The 21,440-nt window shown below is 41.2% G+C and overlaps 2 protein-coding genes across 2 annotated transcripts in view; both read right to left on the reverse strand.

The window, feature by feature from the left end:
* Window positions 1–2,751: 2,751 nt before the first annotated feature.
* LOC104282124 (pantetheinase-like) lies at window positions 2,752–9,297 on the reverse strand. The gene is made up of 8 exons (XM_009880201.1): window positions 9,133–9,297; window positions 8,911–9,041; window positions 7,830–8,022; window positions 7,035–7,326; window positions 5,599–5,972; window positions 4,540–4,710; window positions 4,052–4,141; window positions 2,752–2,913 (listed from the first exon to the last, which is right to left on the reverse strand). The coding sequence occupies exons 1-8, from the start codon at window positions 9,190–9,192 to the stop codon at window positions 2,752–2,754; spliced, it is 1,473 nt and encodes a 490-aa protein (XP_009878503.1). The 5' UTR covers window positions 9,193–9,297.
* A 2,435-nt stretch (window positions 9,298–11,732) lies between these two features.
* SLC18B1 (solute carrier family 18, subfamily B, member 1) overlaps window positions 11,733–21,440 on the reverse strand; it is a 16,519-nt gene continuing 6,811 nt past the window's right edge. The window contains exons 6-13 of the mRNA XM_009880172.1: window positions 19,917–20,053; window positions 18,115–18,216; window positions 17,046–17,137; window positions 15,860–15,955; window positions 14,976–15,050; window positions 13,438–13,531; window positions 13,285–13,331; window positions 11,733–11,799 (exon numbers count right to left, since the gene is read on the reverse strand). Of these exons, the coding sequence (XP_009878474.1) occupies window positions 11,733–11,799; window positions 13,285–13,331; window positions 13,438–13,531; window positions 14,976–15,050; window positions 15,860–15,955; window positions 17,046–17,137; window positions 18,115–18,216; window positions 19,917–20,053 (710 nt within the window). The remainder of the gene's footprint in view (window positions 11,800–13,284; window positions 13,332–13,437; window positions 13,532–14,975; window positions 15,051–15,859; window positions 15,956–17,045; window positions 17,138–18,114; window positions 18,217–19,916; window positions 20,054–21,440) is intronic.

A 21,440-nucleotide genomic window follows, 5' to 3' on the forward strand; every position in this document is an offset into this window, starting at 1 on the left:
AATGACACAAAAGGGGCATGCATAGAAAAGAAAAGAGGGACAAAATTTAACTTTGAAGGAGGAAGGAAGTGCTGGTCTGTTAAAGCATTACCTTGGATTCAACCATTGCTGTTGACATATGGGAAAGTATAACAGTACGCAGTTAAGGATGTCGCGACTCAACTGGATTAAAAAACTGGGCAATGCCAAGACTAATTGTGCCAATATCAAAATAAGTCATTAAACACGCGACTAGGAAGAACAGTTCAGTTTTTATTATTATATTTTTCTCTTTCAGTTGATTGCAATAGATTTTTGCTATCTATGTTAGCTCAACTCTGATACCCAGGTGAAAGGTGGATGTGTCTCCCCTGGAGCTAGTCTTCTGTTTGAGTGGCAAAACCGAGGGTCTTAAAAACTGCTTTATTCTAGTGTCTTCATATTCCCCAGTTCCAGTGCTATCTGCCAGTATGAGGAACTTGCTTCCCTGAGTTTCTTTAGACCAAAGTCATTACGTGAGCATCTCACTGTACTTAGGTGTAATACACTTTAACATGCCAGCAACAGAACTGGCCCTTGCATTTATCCCAGTGGCTCTCCCAGTTGCTTCTGTTTAGCTGTCCATCACTTTTCAACAGCCTTCCACCAGAAAATAGGCATCTGGACGGAATGTTTTCCTCTGAAATCAGGCAGGTAAGCCACTAGCTGGACCATTAACAGAGTATCTCGTTGCCTGGCTGCCGCTAGCCTGAAGCAGAGGGCTAGTTCACCAGGTGCAGTGGCATGCCTGCTCCTCTGCTTACCTTTCCTGTCCCCAGGAACATGCTGTGTATGGAGAGGCTTTCGTTTTTAATCTTTGATTCTGTTCAAATGCATTTTTTGCTATGACATTTTCCGTTTTTTGACTTTCTAGTCATTGCGGCATTCTAATTTGGAAAAGGTTTTCTGAATAGTGGGAAGCAGAACAGGCTGTCTGCCTTTGGCTACAGCAGACTGTCTTTGTAGAGCTGCCTCAGAAAAGACAGAAATGTGGGTGAATGCAAGCACCAGCGAGTTCCCTGCAAGAGTAGCACTGATCGAGGGTTTCAACCATTAGGAACACAGATTCACATCTGGTAACGATTACCTGTAAGTACTTCTCTGCATACATTGCTAGATACAGCATGCTCATTCAGGAGCCTTAAATACGAGCCTTTAAAAGGCTGCAAGAGAGATTTCGGTGACAATTGAAGTAATGTAGCTTGGAAGCCTTTTTCTTTCCTCTCTCTTTTTCTTGTAAAATTAAATACGGCTTGTGTCACATTAACCATAATCAGGAGTCTGAAGGTGGAGGCAGTAAATGCTCCCTTCTTTAACAACAGCTAGGACAATAGTCAGCCCAGAAAGGTGACTACCCTGGCAGGGCTGAGCAGAAAAAGTTACAAGTGCAGGGGCTGGGGTGCTGCCCCACTGTCGTGGTTTAGGCCAAATCAGCTACTAGAGACGTGGGGGACCCCAGGTGGGACCAACAGATGGTCCCCGCTACCCCTCTTCAAAGAGAGAGGCAGAGAAGGGAAAAAGAGACTTATGAGTTTAGAAGGAACTAAACTACTTTAATGAAATGTTAATAAAATAATAAAAAGGAAATAATGAAATATATACAAAACCGTATCAAGCTCCCAAGATGACAATCACGTCACCGGCAGGCACTGGGAAAGTCTCAGTCTGGACTCAGTGATGGTCGGGAATTGGATTCCAGATCTGGATTCAGGATCGGGATCAAAGGCAGACAAACAAACAGAGTCCTCCTCAGATGTTGGCCATTGAAGAAAGAGGGCTGACCCTTTGATCCCTCGGCTTTATACTGAGCATGAGGCAGATGGGATGGAATACCCCGTTGGTCAGTTTTGGGTCACCTGCCCTGTCTGCTCCTCCCCGCAGGTGGGATCTCTCTACGCTTTTCTGCTTCCGACCCTCCAATGGGGCAAATAACAAAGTTATCTGGCCTTGGGTTTTATGGCAATAAGTGTAAGCAAGAGCCTCTCTGCATACCATCCCTTGGCTTCAGCTATAAACATTGGTCTTATCGCTCTGAGAGAGCAAATATTGTCTGCACAATATGCTGTTAATTTCAGTGGTTAGAAGAAGCCTAGCTAAGAGGTAAAGTTACTGAACAAAACTGATCCTGTTTTACCTCAAACCAGGACACCCACAAAGTTCAAGTCAAGCTGCCAGGACAGGAGGGCTTCTGTGGTACGGTGGGATGGAGGCATCCCTGTCGGCCTCTGTACCAGCAGGCACCACCACCTACTGCCTGCAGAACTGGGAGCTCATCCAGGAACAAGGAACTACTCTAGTTAAACAAACAAACCCACTAAATAAAACTTAATGCAACTACAGCAGTCCAGGCTATAGCATGGCTGTCGGCTGTGGGCAATGTAAGAGGAAATTTATCCTAGACCTCCCTCTACTTTTCGCACCTCCGTTCTTCCAGTCCACTCACCTCTCTACTGCACTCTCCCTCATCTCTGCTAATGCACGAAGACCAAAGTTATCTGAGGACTTACTTTTGTGAAACAGGATGTGATTTGATGTTAAATCAGCTTGGCTGTAGAGGTAGTCCATCTTCAGATTGTGGTCCTGCTCCTTTTCTTGTGCTAAGAGAGACTGTGTGGATGACTACTCCGTATTTGAAGGGTTAATCTTGGTGTGGAGAAGCCTGTGTGAAGGGTCACACCTGCAACCATGCAATCACTGCAAAGCAATGAGGATGTGCGGGCAGAGGTGAGGAAATCAGAAGCCGCTCATTTTGAGCAACAGCACATAGTTATGTTGCTTAGCTGTAACAAGACACCATGTCCTAGGGCGCAGATATAAACGTAGAGATACAGTGCTTTTTCTCCACAAACAAGTAGAGTGTTTTCCATCACTTGTATTACATGAATTGTAGAGGGTTACAATTTAATATATTTACAGACTAAAATCTTGTTTTTTACAACGTTCACTTTGCTCAGAAGTAATGTATTTTGCATTCTGCAAGCCTATTTTTTATGACGTTGGTCAGATTAAATGTGAACAATGTTTTTATTTGAAAACAAACCTGCAGAACAAACACCAGAAGCAACTGCACATAGAAATCTTAGCTGCGCCCCGCAAAGTAATCCAGTCCACTTGCTTAGAAAGCACAGCCTGCAGGGCCTGCCCCCGCACACGTGCTAGTGTGTTCAAGCTGTCGAAGCCGCTCACTAGCCTTTCCCAACACCTGCCTGCCTAGTCCTGACTCTCCCTCGCACCAGCATGAGCAACCATCTCACAGGAAGACAGATATGTACCTTCAAAATTGCTTATTTTGAGAATTTTTTATATGGGCTCACCTAACTGCTTGGAAAAGGTGACACGGTTATCAAGAGCTTCATGGAAAGGAAATTTTTCACACCCTAAAACTCTGACCAGAAAGATTCAAGTAGACTGATCCAACTGTGAGTTAGGGCATGGCATGATAACACGTTACAACGTGTGCCAAACTGAATAACTGGTTTTGAAGCAACGGTGTTTCAAGGCTTGTTTTCTTTTTGAATGTAAATGATAATAGTTCAACCATTAGCCTTCAAAGGTTCTGTTAATCTCTGGTTTAGAAAAGTGTGTTCAGAAATGGGGAGGAACAGTGTTGTGGAAACGACTTCTAATACTCCACCAAAAATTTCAAATAATTAAAAATCAGTTGCTATTGGGCCACAACCCACTGCAATGTGCCTGACTCCTACACTACTAAAGTCAGAGGAATTTATTTTCTATTGTCCCCAGTGTCAAGGTCAAGCCTATGACAACCAACGCTATCATATAAAAACACATACAGAACTGCCCAGCAGAGTAATTTATTTTTGCTGCAAAATCAATGTGCAATGTGCAATGACTATGCTTTAGACAAGGCAACTTGAGAAATAGAATGCCACTACAATTATGGATATTAACACTCATTAACATTAATTAACATTATGATTAATTAGGATTAATTAGCATTACAAAAGCAAGCAGATTAGATCTTTAAGGACCTGTCATGAAATCATGGTGAAGCTTGCTGTGTGTGTGGAGGGTCCTTTTCATACCACCTCCCAAAGAGTGTTACACTCAAAACTGGCTTTGATGTACTCATCCGACTTATCAGACGTCCATCAGGTAGCACCTAGTTACGGAAAAGGAAAATAAACAGGAAGATCAGCAAAGCAGTACTATTGTATGACAAACACAAAATAATATACTTATTTAATGCATTAATGTTGATCTAGTTGAGAGATGTGGTAGCTCACTTGGAGCTACCACAAAGTCTGAGAAAAATTACACTTCTCTTTGAGCAAGATAGTGTTCTAGCGGATTTGGGGGGACAGGGAAGAAGGGAATCAGCAAAATGGAACTGCTTTATGAATGCAACCAGGAGAATCAGGTAGAAATAAAGCTGCTTTGAACTCAAGCCAATTACTGAAATAGAGGACACTGATAATTACCAAGCTGGTCCTTTGTCTTGTAGCAGCTTTTTGACCATTTGTGCTACAGGTCTGACAACTCACAAGGGTGCCCCATTACCTCAAACTCCCCGGGGGCCAGCTGCACCCCGCTGTACAGGACTTCTGGAAAGACGTAGTTAGTGCCAAACGTGCCGCTGAGGGAGAACATCTCAAACTTGGTCTGAGCCGTCTCCACCGGTTGCCCACATGTGTTCAGGTCTGTGCTCTTGCACTTGAGCAGCGTGCATATCTGCAGGGAGGAAGATACACAAAGGCAAAATACCTCTAAGCTTTCAACAATCAAGAGCTGGGTTTAATTGTAAGAAAAGCTGTCATGATGAAGAAATGGCTCAATAAATCTACTCATTTATTTAGGCAAAGAGGATCTGGGGGTGGCACTTGAACCTTATAGAGACAGTTCTTTGCCTCCACCACAGCAAAGCATTCTGTCTGTGAGTACACATATGTGTTTATAAGTTACATGTGCATCATGCATAATACATATGCATTTAGTCATAGATGTGGAATAGTTTGTGACCTACATGAGTTACTTCAGCCCTGTCTGAGTTTCCTAAAAAACTGAAGCCATACGTATTTGTGGGAATACTCTCAAGACACAAAGAAAAGATGCAAAGATAACAGCACATTAAAAAAACCCTAACAGTGAAACTTAAAAGAACCAACACTCTGACAAGACATTGGAACACAAAGGTTATATCCATATTTAGTTTCTTCATTCTGTTAGATAACTGTGTGTTGGAGAATCACATCAGCACGATGCACAATCCACTGAGTAAGAAACAGCTCTCTGTTTTGACAAGAGCATCCCTATGAAGACAGGGAGAACTCTACGATCTTCTTTCCTTTGATACACATATGTGGAAACCTCCTTGAAGCATTATAGCACAGGGTTAACTCAGGGTCTTGACTTTGTCAGCATTTGTAACCTAGACATAGAAGCAGGATCAACACCCCTCATGAAGTCAAAATGCATCATCAAGAAAACAGATGTTTTCAGAGGGGGCTAAAAAATGCCTCTTCTTGAACCCCCTCAACCAGAAATGAGACAAATGCAAATGGGCTGCAAAGAGAACATTCCAGCCTTCCCACTATCCAAACAGCAACAGAAAACCTTTACCTGCAAATAATACTCTCCTTCAACAACATGTAGCCCATCAAAGGCACCCAGAACATAAATGTCATCCTTCTGCTTCTCTGCCATCTTGTAACTCAGATGGCAACAGAGGTCCTGCTGGCAAACGGCATGACTTCCCTCGGGTTCAGTGAGCTCCATGAAGGAGAAGAGATCATGGTAGACGACCCCACTGAAATAGCAATTGTTTGATGGAAGCTGTTCAATACTGCTGGCATACAATTTCCAGTTAACAGCAGCAGGATAGTCAGGAGACAAACGTGGGCGTGAACTCAGTTCTGTCACCAAAAGGTGACCATTTTCTGTTTCTGTATTGTAATAATACGCTCTCGGACCATCTGGGGCATAAATACCACTCCCTGCAAACACATAACACCAGAAAGCTTTTAATCTGAAAGCAAGTGTATGGTACAAGTAAGCAGTCTTCACTAATTAAACATGTGCCAAAATTTATTCTAACGTTTGTCAGGTTGTTTTGAAACTAAATTAAGCCTTCATGGACTACTATCCTAACATAATGCTTTTTGCAACCAATGGGAAGTAGATCAAACTCTGATGTTTCATGTACTGTAAGTGACAAGATTTGTGTGCTAATTATATGCCATTATATATGATTTAAGTGGCTGAAGCTGTACATTTCTTACTGAGTTTAGCTGCATCAAAAATCAGTAGTGCTGATTAAAATGAATGACAAAACTGCCAAAGCAAAAAAAAATCTGTAAGGAAAATATATTACCATAAGTCATATCTTTATGCAAGCTCTTTACATAAATACATAAATCTTTACAGCCCAGAGTAAAACCTATCCACAAAGAATGTGTTGTGTGACACAGGGTCATCAATGACTGAGAACTAAAAGGAATGGCCCATATCTGCTTTTATTTGGAAGGCAAAATTTAGGGCTACATTTTAGCAACACCAGTAAATTTCTCTCACTTCTACAAGCACATACCTATGAAACTTGTGCATGACTTATATTATCTGTTCAGGAAAAATATACAGTGAAAACAGAGCCTGCAAAGAAAATTTGACGCGAGGTCTCAAGCCCAGAAGCAATGTTTGCAAGACTGACAGGAACATTTCTCAGAGTTAGGTTTCCACCTAGTGGAGAAAAAAAGTTTGGGCCTTCACATGAACATGATAAACATCAGGTCAGGGTGAGATGATGAAAAATCACATGCATAAAATCTCAAAAAAACCGGATCATTTAACAAATAACTAAAGGTGTTCTAGACAACTTAAGCATTTCTGAGTTCTTACATGTAATATTTTGATTTCCTTTTTAGCTGTCTTGTCCTAATCCCCTTGACATGTGCATGCACGCCCTAAAGGTAATGGGAATTTCTGCTCAGGTAAACTCTACTACATAGATATAAATGTTGCCCACGTGAACAAGGTGAATTAGAACACTATCACATTACCTGTCATATTTAAAGTGGAGTTGCGAGTATTTGCTGAAAGAAAGTTGACACCCATTCCCATGGCCCATGCTGAGTGAAACTGGACCGCTGACAAAAGTGGAAGAGTGTTACCCCAAGCAGTTGGGAACAGAATGGTGTCAACCAGAAATGTGCTTGCCAAGACCACAGCTGGTTCATGATAGAGTATGTCTGCACAAGTGAAAATGCCAAAGTAGCCAAAGGATGTATTGAAAGTCACAAATTCTGGATCCTTGGGGTAATTGAACTGTTTCTCTGTCACAAAAAGGTTGTACTGTTCATGGAAATGAAGGGACAGAGAAAAAAAAAGATTAGAAAAGAAATCAAACCATTTAAATCAGTCCAGTATTGACTATAATACTGATTCACTTAAATAAAAGTAATAGAGAACATGTTTTGTGAACACGCTGTATCTTAATTTCGAAAAGGAGAATTCATGCCACTGCAGGAGTCAAGCACAAATATCTGTGGTTTTGACTTACACTAGTGAAGGGGATTTGTATTTAGCTAGCAAGAATTTAGGACATTAATGTTCTAATATCTCATGTGTTACTTCCTCTTGAGAAGCAGTAAAAATAGAAGGCTTACTGAGTTTTAATTAATTGCATTTAATTACTTGCTATTAATGAAGATATCTTAAGGCAGTGGCTTTCACCTGACACCTGCTCTATAATGACTCTATGTACAAACATATTTAAGCCTGGGAAGAAGCTTCTGTTTCACATTTTTAATCACCCGAGGATCATGCCCTTCCTCAACATTGTAAAATCTTCTTACCTTGTGATAACGAGCCACCAGTTTTCCTTCTGAGTCAAAGACAACGTTGGTATTGAACTGATAGTGACCATCGCTTGGGCACCTTGGATCACTGGAATTACACAGCTTCTTGTCTCCCATATTAGCAACCACGTAGATGGAGTTATTCCTCGCCAGACAGCTCAGTCTTTCCAGCACTGGTGAGGGAGCAAACCTAAACAGGAGGCAAGGAAGAAAGGAAATAAACGTCAAAGCCAGTCAAGCCATAAAAAATGCCAACACTGATATTACAAATCACAAGAATGATACGTTTAAGTTAGTTATTTCTAATAGGAGACTGTCATTTTCTGTTATTCAACAGAAGGCAGTGGTCTTGTGCTTCAAAGCTTAGCGTGCTGAAACTTGGGCTTCACCTCACGTTAGATAAGTGAGAAACACAGGGGTTTCCTCACAGGGAAAGCAGATCTTCCCACCTTAGAGTCTCCCTTCTGCTGCTGGCACGTGGCATAGCATTGATGTTACAGAGATACATAGGCTAATCTCAGCTTTCTGCTCAGGTCTTCATTCAGCTGCTGTGCTGGGAGGTAGCTTAGGATTTGTTTCTTCTATGGTGCATTTCGCTATCTTTCACCAGCCTCAAAACACGCTGCAAATTGTTATGGAAAATAACAGAATAAAAAGGCTACCGCATCATGATTCAAAAATAGAAATTTGAAATTGTGCAGTATATCCTTTCAGTAGTAGCTGTTTGGTTTTTTTTTTCATAAATACTCCTAATATATATGGATCTTAAAAAAAAATTTCTACAACATGAATGCAATATATTACTGAAATGTAGATTCTGTAAGTTAGTGTTTTTCTTCGAAATATACCTCCACCTTTATGAGTATACTAACTAAAATCAAAAGAATTGCAGTGAGAAAAAATGACAGAGAAAAATGATGAGGGAAGTTGTCTGAAGCTATTTATGGCAACTGCATGATGTCTAACCAGCCTTCATTTCACAGTGGTTGTTCCAAGACATTTAAAACTACCAACAACCACTCCTAAAGGTAGCTGTCTTTCCCATTGGACCATTCCCCATGCACAGCAGGGACGATACCTTCCAGGATCAGCACAAGGAATCCAGTCCAGCTGTGGGTCTGGGATATCCTCAAGATAAGGGTATATTGTTTCCCTTGTGAAGACCCAGCCATAAATGCCATCTTCAGGAGTTACGATGATATGGGCACCCTTATACCAACATACAGAACCAAAAAACAGCATTAAGAAAATAAATGGTCAGTGTTTACCAAAAAGAATGTCTCTAACTCTGTGATAATACCTGTCTGGCTGCTTCTTCAATGGCCACTTCCAAAATTGCCATATTTTTGTCCATCAACATCAAGGCCTCCTCAGGAGAAACTGGCACTTCAGTGTCCTCTGACAAGACCACGTTGTGCTCGTAGATGGCTGCGATGTAGCTGTCCAGGGCACAGACCTCCAGAGCAGACAGGACCAAAAGCACAGCAGATGCACGGGCTTTAGGAAGCCCCATGTCTGGAGCCTGGAAGTCGCCCAAGAGGAAGACGGGGACAAGCAAAGACAGGGGGCTTTAAAAGGGAAAGTTTTGCATAAGACCTGGGAATTCCCCAGAGTGGCAGAAAGCCGACACCAGGAGATGCAATCACCCTGCCCAGAAAGTCTCACAACACCAAAGCCAAGAGAGCCGCCAGCATTGAGCAATTCTGCCTTACACCACCAGCAGAGAAGTCGCAGAGAAGTCACCGCTGTGCTGCAGCCAAGGAAACTCATCGCCTGCCAGATCTGCGAACGACTCAGACGCGGCATTGCTGCAGTAACGCAGCTCAAGGCAAGCCCTGGTCACAGCAGAAAAACAAGCCAGAGTTTGGGAAATCTCAGCAAAGACCAGCACGGACACATTCCTGGCCAGACTCGAGGACGTGGGTTGCCATGAGGGCTGCAGGAGGCAGGTGGCCCGTTCCCAGCTCGGTGCTGCCCCATGGAAACTGCCTGTGCCACCCCAGCGCAGGGCTGCTCCAATCTAGCCCAACGTAGTTTGGCTATACCTGGCACAGTCCCTGCATATCCCATTTCACAGATTGTACAACTATTAATAACAGCTGATGAGTATTTAGACCTGCCACTGCCTGAGGTAAGCACAAGACTAGCCTGGGGGTTGCTGAATTTCTCTCCACTGCTCTGCTTTAACCATGGTTCCAGGACCCCCCGGAAAATCATAGCAGGAGAACATCCTTGTGAGTTGACTGGAACAAGAAACCTGGAAACCAGGATTCCTTTTCAGGTTTCTTTTGCCTCCATTGCACACATGAAAGAATGAAAAGAGGAGAAGGTGTGTTTCCAGAAAACCAGAGGTGTTAGTGGAGCCTGTCTAGTTTCTACTCCAGGTCTGATGAAGTTCACACATTGCAGGACAGCTCATTAATTTCAGTGACATTTGTGTTCCTTCTGGTAGTCCTGGCCTAACAGCACAAGTCAGGCAAGTGAACAAGTCATTCCACAAAGAGAGCTAATTAAGTCTCATGTCTACAGATCTGCATCTTGTGCACCTTGTGTCTGCCTCTAGGTATCTCAGCTCCTTCTCACTTGCCTCACCATTGGCACTGGCAGGGTCAGAACTTCATAATAGGTTGAGGTGTACATTCCCAGTTTCGATGAAGTCTAACGCCTGATACTAAAGGAAAGGGAGCTATTGCCAGGATATTCCCAGGGGAAACCCGCCCTTTGGTACCCTGATGCTTCACGGTTCAGCCAGCTACCAAAGCAGTTCTTCTTGCTAGTGCCCCAAAAACGACTCTGGCAAAGAAAGAAGTATTTCTCACGTAAATTCCAGTAGCTACTCACAAGAGAAACTAGGACTAGACTATTTTTCTCATATATGGAAAAATGGGTACCACAGAGGACCCCTTCTAGGACCCAGTTCTGTGGCCAGAGTCCTTTATTTGTCCTGGAGCCCAACCAATGTCAAATCCAGCGTGAGTTTGCCAGGCATGCCCTTGCCTCAGTTCCCCTCGCCTCTTCCCCTTTTTGTCAAGCATCTAGTGGAGGTGAGATTTCCCACCCTCCTCTCCCCCACTGCTGGAAAATAGTAGCCCGAGGCTCTTGATAGATCTACTGTTGCAGAGCCAATTAGTAAAAACATGCCAGCTGGCATGTATTAGTAAAATAGATCTCACACGCACTAAGCAGGGTCTTCACATACAATGCAAACATACATATGTCTGCGCCTGTATGTATACACACACAATACCACGTCTCCTCCAGGACTGAAGATCTGTTAGTTCTATGTGGAGATGCTAAGTCTTCTCTTCATTACCTTTGCCTCCCATTTTCAGGCACTTTCAAGATAATACAAGTGCTGCTAGACACAAAGTCTTTTAGACTCTTATCGTCTAAGGAAATTCACAAAACTTAGGAAAAAAAAGTTGCTTTATTGAAAACAGTATTGTGCTTAATGCTTTGTCATTTCAAATTATTTCAACATTTTATATTATCAGTTAAAGTATTACAAGATAATGAACTTTCTTTAAAAAAATACAGAAAATCACGGTAGCAAAATAGTAGCTTTACCCAAGAATAATGCACAGCAGGCTCAAGTATAGAAACCAGACATTTGAAAACACATCTCTTCGCATACAGTGGTGCACTGTATATATAACACAATAAAACAGGCTGACATCTGAGGGTTACTCATCACTTCAGCCAATCCACACGAGGACTTTCAAAAGAAAGGCAGTCAGTGTTTAGTGTTTCAAAACAGCAGTGCAGCTACAACTAAACCACAACTGGTTGTTCAGTAAGGGATCATGTATCCCAGCTCCAGAATAATGAAACACTGTTAAGTCCACTCATCTCAACACTAGGTTAAACCACAATAGTAAGCAGAATCAAAAGTATGTCTAGCTATGTTTCGCTGCCCATCAGATGAGTCCGTTCTTCATTATTACCAGGAGGATTTTGCAGGCTGGAACTGGAACTGTTTGCACAAGGAAAGGAACAGGAGGGAAGGAACAGGTTTAATATTCTCTAGATACTTCTATGCAAAACCAGCAGAATAGCAAAAAAGCCACACGTTACTGGGAAAGAGCTAAGTGGATCACTGGATTTGGTTCCCCATTATTGCACAGAACCACATACTGTTGCTTTAACACCTATCATTTCACAGAATCACCGAATGGTTTGGGTTGGAAGGGACCTTTACGGGTCATCTAGTCCAACCCTCCTGCAATAAGCAGGGACATCTTCAACTAGATCAGGGTGCTCAGAGCCCTGTCCAACCTGACCTTGAATGTTTCCAGGGATGGGGCATCTACCACCTCTCTGGGCACCCTGTTCTAGTGTTTCATCACCCTCTTCGTACAAAATTTCTTCCTTGTATCTACTTTGGATCTACCTTCTTCTAGTTTAAAACCATTATCCCTGGTCCTATTGCTACAGGCCCTATTAAAAAGTCTGTCCCCATCTTTCTTATAAGCCCCCTTTAAGTATTAGAAGGCTGCAGTAAGGTCTCCGCAGAGCCTCCTCTTCTCCAGGCTGAACAACCCCAACTCTCTCAGCCTGTCTTCATAGGAGAGGTGTTCCATCCCTCTGATCATTTTCATGGCGCTCCTCTGGACCTGCTCCAACAGGTCCATGTCTTTCCTGTGCTGAGGGCTCCAGAGGTGAACGCAGTATTCCAGGTGGTGTCTCATCAGAGTGGAGTAGAGGGGCAGAATCACCTCCCTTGACCTTCTGGTCACACGTCTGATGCAGCCCAGGATATGGTTGGCCTTCTGGGCTGTGAGCACACATTGTCAGCTCATGCCCAGCTTTTCACCCACCAGTACTCCCAAGTCTTTCTTGGCAGAGCTGCTCTCAATCCCTTCATCCCCCAGCATGTATTGATACCAGGGGTTGTCCTGACCCAGGTGCAGGACCTTGCACTTGGCCTTGTTGAACCTCATGACGTTCACACAGGCCCACTTCTCAGACTTGTTCAGGTCCCTCTGGATGGCATCCCATCCCTCAGGTGTGTCACCCACACCACTCAGCTTGCTGTCACCTTCAAATTTGCTGAGGGTGCACTTGTTCGCACTATGTCATTGATGAAGATACTAAACAGTACTGGTCCCAATATGGACCCCTGAGGGACACTACTCATCACTGATCTCCATCCAGACATTGAGCCATTGACTACTACGCTCTGGATGCGACCATCCAGCTAATTCCAGTTTATAGACACCCTCCTGAAGGAACCATCAGTAGGGTTTGCTCATTAATGCCACAGTCCCGGTTTAGGTCTCTGTTCAGGTCAGTAGGGATTTAAGAAAGCACACAAAGTATTTAAGCAGTATTTTTCCTGCTTATTTTGTCATTCAATATCATGCTGGTTGTGAGGAAAAAAATGGAAGCATGACTTCCAGAGGTTTGTTTTATATGGCTGCAAGTAAAATAAAGAATAAATATCTCAGCATACCTTCTCCTTGTTGCCTCAGTGATATAGAATATTCCAGCTGCAAGACCCTTTGAAAAAAACAGTCCGTTACAATTGTAGTAATAATAATAATGTTATGCAGTAATTCATAATTGCAATAGATATAAAAAGAAAAAAAAAAGTGTAATTACTTACACTGAACAGTGCCCATCCTCCTTGGATAGCTGAGGCCCATTCAAAACCCAACTTGTCATTTAGAAATCCTCCTAAAGTGGGACCTGCAAACGCCCTGCAACAAATCAAAATGATGTATTGGCATCCCAAACAAAAAAGATAATATATCATATCCTCAGAGAACTTTTTTATTATGTTTTGTGGTCTCCCTCCATTGATTCTCTCTCCTTTGTCAACATAGAGATTGTCTTCCACAGAGATAACTTTCCTATAATCCACAGTAAGTATTAATTCTTTGTTTGCCATGGCCCCGATAAACCTGTCTAGTTACCTCCTCAGCTGGAAATAGGATCCATAGCAGAAAGCTGAATGCGCTCTTTCTGTATCTGGGATGGCTTAGAGGCCCCATTAAGGACCACGTTCTAACAGGGCATCTACACCAATCAATTCTATCATAAAAGAAATTTAAACTCTCATTCCTTCCAAACTTCAAGACAAAAGACTGATGGATATAAGCAGGTGGGGAGGCACATTGTGACAGACAAAGTCACTGCCAGGTTGAGCTGTATGTAACTGCCCTGCACCTTCATGCCTGTCTAAGAATGCGACGAAAGGTTACACAGCTGCTGTCATGTTATGAAAGATCTTACGTGATATGGCCTCTTGCTACAGAAAGGGACAAAACTGTAAAACTAGAGAGACTTCCTGGAAGCAAGTCACACAATAAAACCATATTTGATAACAGCATAAAACTGTGATTTGGTTAACTTTATACTACCTATACCTGTACTGAATCCTATGCCAAATAAACAGGACAGCTAGAACTTCAGTTGGCGTGGAAAAAAATGGTGCAAATTTGTACCACTGAAACCCACCTGCAGCCTGCAGAGGACTACAAGGACAGATGAAAAAAAATCCTGGAAGTAGCTGTCAATAGGGGGACTCTGTCACTTCCCACCAAGTGACAACTCTTCAGAGTCACTCAGCCAGTGGTGCCTTTCACTCGTTTCTGTGATGACCACTGGGTAATAAACACAGAGACACTCTGCTAAGCTACGGAAACACAGACCTTAAATAATGGCTGTGGCTGAGAGAGAAAAGACTATTCTACCCTAAGCTATCCCAGACAAAAGGAGGAAATGTGGAAAATGAAAAAGGGAGAACAGAACTATTCAGGAGCAGATACCTGCTAGCTCACTCCATGTGGGCGAACTTAGCTTTGTAAAAAATTAGGGTCAACCTCTCTCTATATTAAGCATTAAATATTTCAGTGACAACAAAAATGACCACACAGAAGTGCAAGCTGACATCCACTCAAACGCTGCAGCTTTTTGATATGCAGGGCAATACATTTCAAGGAAGACAAGTTCAAAGTCCATTCTCTTTGCTGGGTAAAAAGCTTCGTTTTAACATGTCCACCAGGCAAGAACCTTTTGAATCAAGGTCAACATAATGACTGCAATGCAAGGCTTCTGGTTGTAATGCAGCAGGCTTTTGTGTGGCAATAGTGTAGAGCAACTAAACACTCATAGCTTACAAAAAGGTGACTGTACACCTACCCAAGGGACCACATGGCATTGAAGAGCCCAGACACCAGTCCCAGCAGACTCAGACCTTCTTCAAATCCATTCTCACTGCAGAAAGACAGACCAGTTACAGTAGTACAATGCATCATTGTGTCTCAGTCTATATAGCCTTCGCCTGTGGAGTTTTTTCCCTCCTTTTAATTTACACACAGCATAAATAGTTCACAAACGAAATCATACAGTGGAATTATATCTGTTTACCCAGTACTTTCTTCTTTGCTGCCCCTCTGGAGGATTGCAGTGCTACTCCTCATCTCTCATGTCTTCTGAGCGAGATTCCTAACATCACACCATTGCTTATTGGTGTGATGTTGGCATGTTTCATATGGCAAGTGTAAAACAGTGACAGGTGGCTTTTAAGAATGAAAGACCGTGTTCCAAGAGAAACATACTAGTAAGAGTAAAACAACACCCTTCTAGGTCATTACTGCCAAGCCACATCACAGACCTTGTACTTCGCACGGGTATGACTCCTGTAGATGCAGCTGTTAAAGTCAATGCAGTCTGAAAATCCAATGAAAACTGCTTGCTATTAATCATCCCCAGAAGCTGAAATAAATCCTATTTATATGAAACCACGCACATGGTATGACACCCAAAGTCTGATGGACTTCAGTGTGTTCATAGTACGGAAGTACACATTTACAAAATTATATTTGGAGTATAATGACAGGGGTGCTCAGTTAGAAGAAACTAAGAAAAAAAGTAGTGGAAGCATTTAAATGTTATGTGCTGCCTTTGTCTCAAAAAGAGGGGGAAAAGACACACCAAAACCCCACTTCATATTCACCCCTGAAAATTAGTTACAGTTTCCTACTGCCAGTAATATGAAAGATACATTGGATGGAGTTACTTACTATGCACACTGCAGCATCTCTGGAAACACTGGGATAGCACTCATGCCAAGGGAAAAGCCAATCAAAACCAGCATTAGCACAAACATCCACAGCTGACTGAAAAAGAGGCATTTGAAAGAAGTTAGCTGATGAAGAAACCGTTTGACTGAAGGTTGTTATATCATCTTTCCATGACTGACCAGAAAACTAGGTTTCTTGAAGTCAAAAAGAACTCTACTTTAATTGAACACTCAGCCTTGAAAAAAATATTTATGCTTTAAAAACTTTGTGAAATAATTTGAAAATCCAGTGCTCAAATTAAGTATTTCCTTATCAAGTTAATTTTAAAGAGGAGCACATAGAGAAGAGGTAGGTTCGTTGCACAAGTGAAAGATTTTGCAGCTAAAATTTTGTAGCCCAATACATTATAACCAAGTAGACTTAGCTAAAGAAAAGAATGTTGGAGATTTTACTGATTTCTTTCTCTCGCTCATCAAACGTATGATCTCACGAGTTTCAAATGTATGATATTTAAAAATTAGAAGTCTAGGAGGAAGGACTTGACTAATTCTGCATATTAACAAGCCTATCATCATCTTTAACAGAGTATATAACCTAGGACAAAAGGACTGTACAGCTGTTTTTAAACGCAGCAGATTGGAGTTAATTCACAGCAAAACAGAGATATGGCAATGCAATGTTCAAGTGCAACAGACATTGCCTTTACTTAGCTAGCTGAAAACAAAGCTATAATCTGTCATTTCCCTCAGTAAGCTACATACAGAAAGAAGAAAAATCAATACTGCTGTGCAGCCATGCAAATAAAACCCACAGTTAAGAAACACTGATGAAATCGAGAAAATAAAAAAAATAAGACAGAAAGAGAACTTTTGTTTTGCTGCACTGCAAATGCCACAAAATTGGGAGGAAAGGAAAATAAAAAGCAGAATTCTTCCCATCACACACGTGAACATGAGGAAACACAGTAACAGTAAAAAGCAAAGGAAAAGCATCTATTACAAAGCTGTAAAATATGCATTTTCAGATGCTCCCGCTGTTTTACAGTCATAGTCTCATGTTAGAAGTTAAAAAAACAAACTGTTTCATGGTCAGAGGTGCTAATTATGGACATACATGACTATGGTCACGATAGCTATAGCAAAAACATCACATAAGGAGAGAGGTTCAAGAAGGGGCAGTTCTATACCTTTCAATGTGCAGTATAGGAGCAGGTCCTAACATGAAAAAGCACAGTGCTGTAATTAAGCCTCCAGATACCAGCAGCCACTTCCTGAGGTACTGTGAAAGAAAAGGAAGAGGTATATAATTTAAAGATGTGAATTTGTAATGTAACTATTTTGTCTTTCCTAATACCTCTCTTCTAAATCTTCACCTCCTGAAACATCCTGCTCTTGTAGAGATCATCATCATCACGCAAGCTGGGAATTCACAACTTCTCTGCCAGTTCTGAACACCATCAAGAAACACTGAATTCATGTTTCCTCACCACCAATGCAATCACTGGCAGCAGCTGCTTAATACAGAGATTTCTTCAGGATACTGAGAAATGGTGCTTCTCTGTTAGCAAAGTATTTTAGGTCTTACTCTTCCTTAGTATAAGAAATATCACGTAGCGTTGCATGTAATTCTTGTGTACAAAGGCCATTATTAGTTTGTGGTGGGAAAAAAAACAGTGTCTGAAAACTGGCACTGCCATTCATGCACAGCATTCAAAGTGTACATTTTCCTGATCAATTAGCAGTGGCTGTCAACCAGGCAGTTTTAGGTATATCACTGTCACAGTCTTTTTCTATGGTGCAGTTAAGAGCTAGAGAACCATAGCCAGTGCTGATCTAATTTGGATATTACACTTTTTAAGAGACAAAGTCAATACAGCTAACCTGGAAATCTTTACTCCTCTTCTCAAGAGCTGATAAAATTAGATGCAGACAAAAGCATGAATAACTGGGACACGTTCTCCTACTCTCCATTCCATATTGGCTGCAACTAGATTGTGCTTAATCCACTGGAACAGCTCAACACATTTCAACTAGAGGATACTTGTCTGACATCCTTTGCTATTTTGGACATTACCTGGACCTTGCAAAAGAGACCTTCAACTTGGCAGTATTCAGCGCACATTCAAGGTCCTGAAAGACAGATCCCTTTACAGGACCAGGCCTACATCCATTGTTTCAATATGAGAAGTCCTCCAGTTTTAACTAAATGCACAGAGTGCTTTACTAACCCCGCACAAACAGCAGAGTGGTACTCACTGGCAGTTTGTCGCTCAGGAGTCCAAGGAGGGGAGAAGACAGGGAGTACGAGAGTGCCAAACCGAGGAATACCAAGCCCACATAACCAGCTGGGAGTTTGAACTATGGGAAGGAAGACAAATAGAACAAAAATCAAAACAACAAACCATATATGCTACATTCATTACATGACAATCCAAGAATTACATCTTGGATCAAAATACTGAAATGTGTGATTATAAGTATTTTACTGATACCATACAGAGGTTTTTCAAGTATTTGAAGTCATCAGCAGAGCTTGCTCCAGTTTTCTTCACTTATATTTCTAGGCATGGAGTGACAACACCTGACACAACTGGGCTCAGACAAAGTCTAAATAATTTCAGGAGGAAACATGATGCTATATCCCTACGCCAGCACACTGGATTCTAAAATTAATATCTGGCATATCTGAGACAGACACTTCAGACACTGAAATTTAGGTAGATTTAGTCTTTACCTCTCCAATCCAGTTCTATTTCCACTTAGAAAAGCATAAATACTGGAGTCATCCACTGCTAATCCATGCATCTTAAAAGTAAATAGTGCTACAAAACACAGCTTTGGCTTTTCAACCAAAGAACGACTTTTATGAGACCGAGTAAGAGGTTTTTTGCAAACACCCCGAGGTCTACATTTTCCTAATGCAGAGTCACGTTTCTTGTATTGAAACAAAATGTGTAATGAACCAAAAGTGTACTAGTCTCTCAAACGAATGCTTTAATTACCAGTTAGAAGGAATTCCAAGATGCTTCACGCGGCATGAACTACATAAATATTCACTATTTCCTTGCCAAATGCAAGCATATGATAATAACACTAATTTAGTGGTTAGAACACCTGCCAAGAAGGCTACAGCCCTTTCACAGCAAGTATCTGCTACCACAGAGCATAGGGAAAGCAGAAGAGCCACAGCAGTGTGCAATATTCTACAGTGGAATAATTACAGATCCCTCCTGGGTGGTGAAAGACATACATCCACATCTCCACTGACGGAAGAGATTAGCATCAAGTCTCCTCTACTCTGGATGAGTGCTCCTAAGTAGTGAACTACAGATAAGCACAACAACCTGTGAAATACTATTCCCTGGAAAGACAATTAATTAATAAATCAAAGAGCACGGCTAAATTTCACACAGGAACAGAATCTTAAACTGCTTACTTCAAATTCATTACCTTAAAAACCATGGGGAAAATAAATAAATAAAATTACATAGGAAACAAAAAAATATTAAAGTAAATTTAAAATAATCAAATAAATAAAACAGCATTTGCCTTTTTAGTGAGCGAAAGAAAAAGTCAGCTGGCAGACTACGTGGTTGCAATCAGTTTAATTTTGGCATTGCTGTAAGATGAGGCAGAGCTGTGACACCATGTCCCCCAAAAAAATGTCCATATCAGGAGATACAACACTGTCAGTGACTGTTGCAGTTTTACAGAATTTGCTTCCAGAAAGGAGGAAAGAGTCCCTCGTTTACAAAACCACCTGTTCAGAGAAGGTACTCTGCAGTTGAAAGCCAATTAAGTAGAAAAAGCATAATTTTAAAGGCCTTACATTTCCTCATTCTCAAAGTTACCAAGACTTAGTGGCAACAGAAGGTGTCAATGGAAACTGTGATTTGTCAGTACTGTGGAAATCAAGTTATTTGGCAATCATATTATTAACAGTTAATTAAAGCAGTGTAGTTGGATAAGGCGTAATTTTGTTTAAGATATTTAAACTATATTTATAACCAGTTATTTACTATAAAGTCAAGACTTCCCTGGATGTTAACAGGACTTACCTTACTTAAGATAAATAGAGACATTGTGGGATCCAAAAAGCCCAAGCATGCACTTAGAGAAAATATAGTAAGACAGAGTAGTAACACTTTTGGCAGACGAATGAGCTTCCAAAAGGAGTCCTTGCTAGGGATCGAATCTGTTTCAAGACAAAAGGGGGGGAAATTGCATTATTTTCAGCAGCATAAGCTCATGATTGATCCTCTTGCTTTAGAAAAGAAATCACTACTTCCCTTTTTCTAGTCCTATTACTCTTGTTACCTAACAAATGAAAGCCCGTAGATTATTGTGCACTACACTATTTTTATGTTAAAAAACCCAAATTTAATAGGTGAATAAAAGAAGAAAAGTACATTAAAAATTGATAGGTGAATGAAAGAAGGACATAATTTAGATTCCAACATTGCAAATCCCCAACTCGTAAAAAACAAAACCCCGTGCTAACCCCAGTTATGTGAAAATACAGTTACTTCACCACTAGCCCTTATAAAATGAAAATCTCACGTATACATCTCAACTTAAAACAACATGCACACATGCATGAAACATTCATATCTTATCAGAGCAATATGCTTTGAAAGTAAAATAAGATGATTGCTATTTATCAGTTGAGATCATAGAATCATAGAATTGTCTAGATCTGTCCCAATTTTTAAGCAACTAGTCATTCTGGTCTCCTACATGTTCAAATTGTACTCGATACAGGAAGCTTCTTCAAATGTCACGGTTAGGTGTCTATTCTAAGACATACTCCCTTCCTGATGCTGCTCTAATAGCTGAATGGGATCTCAAAGTATACACAGAACTATCATTAGCATCCACCAGCTTAGAGCTAGCGTTTATTTAACATAGTCTCAAACTGTTCAGTAATATCATGACTCCATACAATTTCAGAGGTTGGGGAGCTGGGGGCGAAGCCAGCAGTAGCACCACAGGGTGCACCACTCTAAGTTTCTTCTAAAAGCCAATATATATAAAGTTATTGTCTACGGTTTTCATATTAAATAGGAAAAAAAAAAAAGAAAAAATAAACCCCACAGTAGTTTGAAGTTACTGTTCTTTCCAGAAAAATCTAACAGAACTGCAACCTTGCAATTACAATCTTGTGTAAGACTTATCTTTAAGTTAACCTTCTGTCCAAGCAGGACCACTTAAAATTTAATAAAATTCATATGACCTCCAGCATGAATTCATCAGATCATTCAGTACAAATAAACCCTTACTGTTCTCCCTGTAATTCCGTTTTTCCCCTCTGTTAACCCCTCAAACATGTCAAGCACTCTTGTTTTAGGCAAAAGCTATCTCCAGCTTTTCTTCAATTAGCTGCAATGACAAGCTGATACAAAGACACAACGGATCCTTTACAAGCCCTGAAGCTAGAGACAAAAGAAAACAAAAATTTATCTCAGTTCACTTCCACACAGAGTTCTTAGTGTTTGCAGAGATGGGCATGAGGTGTTGGATTCATTCCAGGCCATCTGCACACATTAATTTTAATTCACATTAAAACATGGGCCTGATCAACA

This window comes from Charadrius vociferus, unplaced genomic scaffold (genome assembly GCF_000708025.1).
Source record: "Charadrius vociferus isolate BGI_N301 unplaced genomic scaffold, ASM70802v2 scaffold82, whole genome shotgun sequence".
NCBI lineage: Eukaryota > Metazoa > Chordata > Aves > Charadriiformes > Charadriidae > Charadrius > Charadrius vociferus.